This window comes from Limulus polyphemus, unplaced genomic scaffold, assembly GCF_000517525.1.
Source record: "Limulus polyphemus unplaced genomic scaffold, Limulus_polyphemus-2.1.2 Scaffold899, whole genome shotgun sequence".
NCBI classification, from domain to species: Eukaryota; Metazoa; Arthropoda; class Merostomata; order Xiphosura; family Limulidae; genus Limulus; species Limulus polyphemus.
In genome coordinates, this window is record NW_013666509.1 from 168694 (window position 1) to 173537 (window position 4844).

Sequence of the window (4844 nt, forward strand, 5' to 3'; positions counted from 1 at the left end):
GAGGGTTACAATTCCCCTGAAGAAGGTTTTTCTTGTATAACCTTACTGACAAGAAGCGAACTTTAATATGCTTTACATATTACTTTGTTTACAAAAATCAACTTCAAACTCAAACAACAATTTTGAAATTAAATGTTTGATTTAATTTTTGAAAATGCAGCAAAGATCTGATTTTTTCTCCCTGTTTTGTACAGTAACTAAGATTCATCATGTGTGACGACGAGGTTGCCGCTCTTGTAGTTGACAATGGTTCCGGAATGTGCAAGGCCGGATTTTGCCGGTGATGATGCCCCTCGTGCCGTGTTCCCTTCCATCGTAGGTCGTCCTCGTCATCAGGTACTTCTTTATATTTAACACGAGTTTGTTTGTTTTCCTTACACTAAAATATAGGCCTCCCCGGTGGCTCAGCGGTAAGCTTGAGGGCTTATATTGCCATACTCCGGGGTTTGGTCTCTGCGGAAGGCACAGTGCAGATAGCACTTAAAAACAAACACTAAAGTTTAAAATGTTAGTCTTGATGCTTATTTATTAACGTATTAAATAACAGTTTACTTTAAAATAGCATCTAAAAATATGCTTATTCAAAATAATCAGTGAAAGAAACTAGCCTTCCGAGCAAAAAGTGTCTAACTGGTTAAAGATATTTATATTAAAATTCTTCGTATCTTTTGTTTCAGCAATTTAGTGACATATAGGTCAAAACTAATTCAAAAACAAGTTATTGCTGTGTTAAGAACGTAGATAACAGGTCATACTTTATGCTTATTCGAAAATAAATCCTTATTCCAGGGTGTGATGGTCGGTATGGGTCAGAAGGACAGCTACGTGGGTGATGAGGCCCAAAGCAAACGTGGTATCCTGACTCTGAAATACCCCATCGAACACGGTATTGTCACAAACTGGGACGACATGGAAAAGATCTGGCACCATACTTTTTACAATGAGCTTCGTGTGGCCCCTGAGGAGCACCCTGTTCTTTTAACAGAAGCACCCCTTAACCCCAAGGCCAACAGAGAAAAAATGACCCAAGTACGTCATTTCATGTATTATAATGAATTTTTATATAAATATATCATTATATTTATTTATATAATTTCTCAAATGATAACAAAGTCATAAACAGTGACAAGATATTTTGATAATAAAAAAGCCTTGATAAAAGAAAAATCAATACTAAATTAAACCATGTTCTCTCATTGACCAGATCATGTTTGAAACCTTCAACACGCCCGCTATGTACGTAGCTATTCAAGCTGTGTTGTCCCTCTACGCTTCCGGTCGTACTACCGGTATTGTGCTGGACAGCGGAGACGGTGTTTCCCACACTGTTCCCATCTATGAAGGTTATGCCCTTCCTCATGCCATCCTCCGATTGGACTTGGCTGGCCGTGACCTCACTGATTATTTGATGAAGATCTTGACAGAGCGTGGCTACAGCTTCACCACCACGGGTACGTCTAGTCTGTAGTTACGAAAACCTCTAAATTTATTACTTCAAAAATCACTACCTTATATTGTTCATGGTTATTGAAAATGTATTCAAATAAAATCAAACACTAAATTTTCCAGTGACCAGCATACTAGTTCTATTGAGAATTTGAATACTAAATGCTTGTAATTTGTATGGTTATTATTTTTTTTTGTTCGTTGTCTGTTTTGTGTGTCCAAGTTTCTTTCATTTTTTACATGTTTTTTTTTGTATGTTGATAGCTGAGCGAGAAATCGTTCGTGACATCAAGGAGAAGCTCTGCTATGTCGCTTTGGACTTCGACCAGGAAATGGCCACTGCTGCTTCTTCCTCGTCCCTCGAGAAGTCCTATGAGTTACCTGATGGCCAGGTAATCACCATTGGTAATGAGAGATTCCGTTGCCCTGAGGCCCTTTTCCAGCCATCTTTCTTGGGTATGGAATCTTCTGGTATCCATGAGACCACCTACAACTCAATCATGAAGTGCGACATTGACATCCGTAAGGACCTGTACGCCAACACCGTTCTGTCTGGTGGCACCACCATGTACCCAGGTATCGCTGATAGGATGCAGAAAGAAATCACCGCTCTTGCTCCTAGCACAATGAAGATCAAGATCATTGCTCCCCCTGAGAGGAAGTACTCTGTTTGGATCGGTGGATCTATCTTGGCTTCTCTGTCCACCTTCCAACAGATGTGGATCTCCAAACAAGAGTACGATGAATCTGGCCCTAGCATTGTCCACCGCAAATGCTTCTAAACTTTGTGTATTTTGTAGTCACGTGATTGTCGCTTCTTTCGTATTTATGTTGATTCCCCTTTGCTTCCGCGTGGATACTTCCCTCCGAATGACCCAGACTGGTTTAGAAACCCTGGATCAGGGATTTTGCCAGCCAATCAGAGACTCGGGAACTGTAGGCCAAAGAATCTCAACTTTTCATAACTGCCCACTGATCATGTAGCTCAGCAATCGTATTTATTAACATCAGAAGTTCGATCATTTCAAATATTTCATATTTTTCTGTAAAATAAAATATTTAATAAAAATTTGGGGAAGACATTTGTGTGATTGCACTTGGTTCAATATTTTCAGGTTTTCTTTGTGCTCATGTTTTTCAATCTGTTAGTTCAAGAGGTCTTGCTTTGCGTCACTTGCGGTATTTAATACATTATCCTATACACATTGTATAAACTCTGCATCATAAATATTTGTTTTAACATTATAAATAAGAATGAACAACGTTGAAACAAAACTGTTTAAAATATCTTACATCATGATTTGGGAATATATATTTTTTACACTTCGTATTAAATGTTTTTACAATAAGATTTACAACATTGCTTATAACCAAAATGCAGAGTGGACACTTGCCAATATACAATCCCGCGGTATGAAGTGGCCCACAGTAGTTATTTTTCTTGTTTTAATAGCCTTCTCGACAATATTCTAAGTCGGAACCTTATATTTTGTAAAGATTGCTTTGTTAGTCAAAATGTAAAACCAAAAAATAATAATAAATTTTATTCATATGATTAACGTTTCGCTCGGAATATTCTGTAAGAACAAAACAAACAAACGAGATTAAAACACTGTCAAAATAGTTTATCCTTAATAATAAATTATACTTCTTTAATAGCTACCAATGATTATCACGCGCGGTTAATAATAACTACAGATAATAATATGTTTAGACATTTTACTACAACTAACTATACTGCTCTAAAGCAGTTAGAAACGAAGTGAACCCACTGAATATATTGCGATTGGTGCTAATTGTCCCCCAATGACCCAGCGCTAAGTCTGAGGGCTAACACTGCTAAAAACCGGATTTAGATACTCGTGGCGGGCATAGCACAGATAGCTCATTGTGTAGCTTTGTGCTTAAAAAACAAACAAATTGTACAAGTAATGCTTTTAAAATTAAAGTTGCATAACGACAAAGTAAAAACTTTGAAAAATAAAGTAATTGTTAAAGAAATTCTTAAAGTCATCAGACGGAATAATGCGAATTCAAGGCACACCGAGATATAGATTTTTAATTTGTAAATTTCACTGTCCTGACTGGTACATTTGGGAAATACTGAATTAAAATCATTGATTCGAATATCGCTATTTTTATGTGAGAGGTTAATAAATATGGCTGATAAAATATACAATAAAAATGTTTAGAACAAAGTTTAAGAAGTTACAACAATCACAATAGTTAAGTTTGTAACTTCTCGTTTGTAAACTGTATTGTAAGGTTAAGCTAAGATTTTTGCCATCCTGTATTCCAGTTATAATACCTCTTCCACCTTCCATTAGAAGACAGTGAGAAAGAAATGTCACGTAACAACTTCCTGGAATATCAGTAATGATTAGAATAAATGCAAAATATAAACTGTTAAATGACAAAATACCTTTTAAAACATGAGATAATTTCACAACTGGAATAACATGTATTTATAATAAACGTCCACATATTATTGGTAAAACCAAAACCATGTTTAATGACGTTGGAATAACAATTATTAAGCATCTTCATTTTATTTAAAGAATTTTCAGTATTCCCAATCTAAGTTAATGCAGAATGTATAACAAGCCCCAAACAAGTTTACAGCCTAAAGTTATATATCAAAAAATATTCCAAATATTTAAAAATTGATGTTTTAAAGTTCCTCGACATTTATTTGTTAAGTATTCTTCAACATGTGATACTGGTTCAAAAACATTTTGGCTTTCTATACAGTTAACTTCGTTTTTATTGGGGATTTCATGCAATATTTACGTTTCTGTGATGTATTCTCAGGTGTACGGATTTCCCTTAACAGTATTCGAGAAGTTTCCTCAGAATAACAGGAGGTTTGGCTGAAAATGTATAGTGTAGTAAACCTGAATCCTCTGACTTTGACCGAGTTGTGAAAGAAATACTGAATACAGTGAGTGAGAACATAAACAAACAATCAAGACAAGAATAGTGTATTTATGGAGCCTTTAATGGGGGTTTGAGAGCTCTCGGTGAAAAAGTTGAAGTATTAGTGTCCCATAATGAGAATACGTAGAATCATAAACATGAAACATTAATGCCATTCTTCTTAGGGCACGTGCAATACCCACGCCACTGTTGGTCATTACCATAGAAAAATATGGGAGGTTGTAACCTCTATGTTTTACTGACCTACAAGTGGGAAAAACCTATGTACATTTTTACATAGTATGTTCAACCTTAAAGAAATCTTCTCTGCAAGAAACTGTACGTGAAACCACAGGTGAATGATCCAGAAAAATAATCAACTTGGGCATAAGGAATTTAGGTACTTCCTTGTTCAATGTTCATTAGTTAAATTAAACATACCTTTATATATATACACCTGGAAAAAAAGTTAAGCACCCCCA

The 4844-nt window shown here is 35.7% G+C and overlaps 1 protein-coding gene across 1 annotated transcript; it reads left to right on the forward strand.

Annotated features, from left to right (window-relative positions):
- Positions 1-209: 209 nt before the first annotated feature.
- On the forward strand, positions 210-2528 carry LOC106461112 (actin-3-like). Its single transcript, XM_022387991.1, is given in 5 exon segments — positions 210-272; positions 274-336; positions 790-1029; positions 1205-1451; positions 1711-2528. Coding segments are annotated over 5 exon segments (1131 nt in total). The 3' UTR covers positions 2229-2528.
- The last annotated feature ends 2316 nt before the right edge of the window (positions 2529-4844 follow it).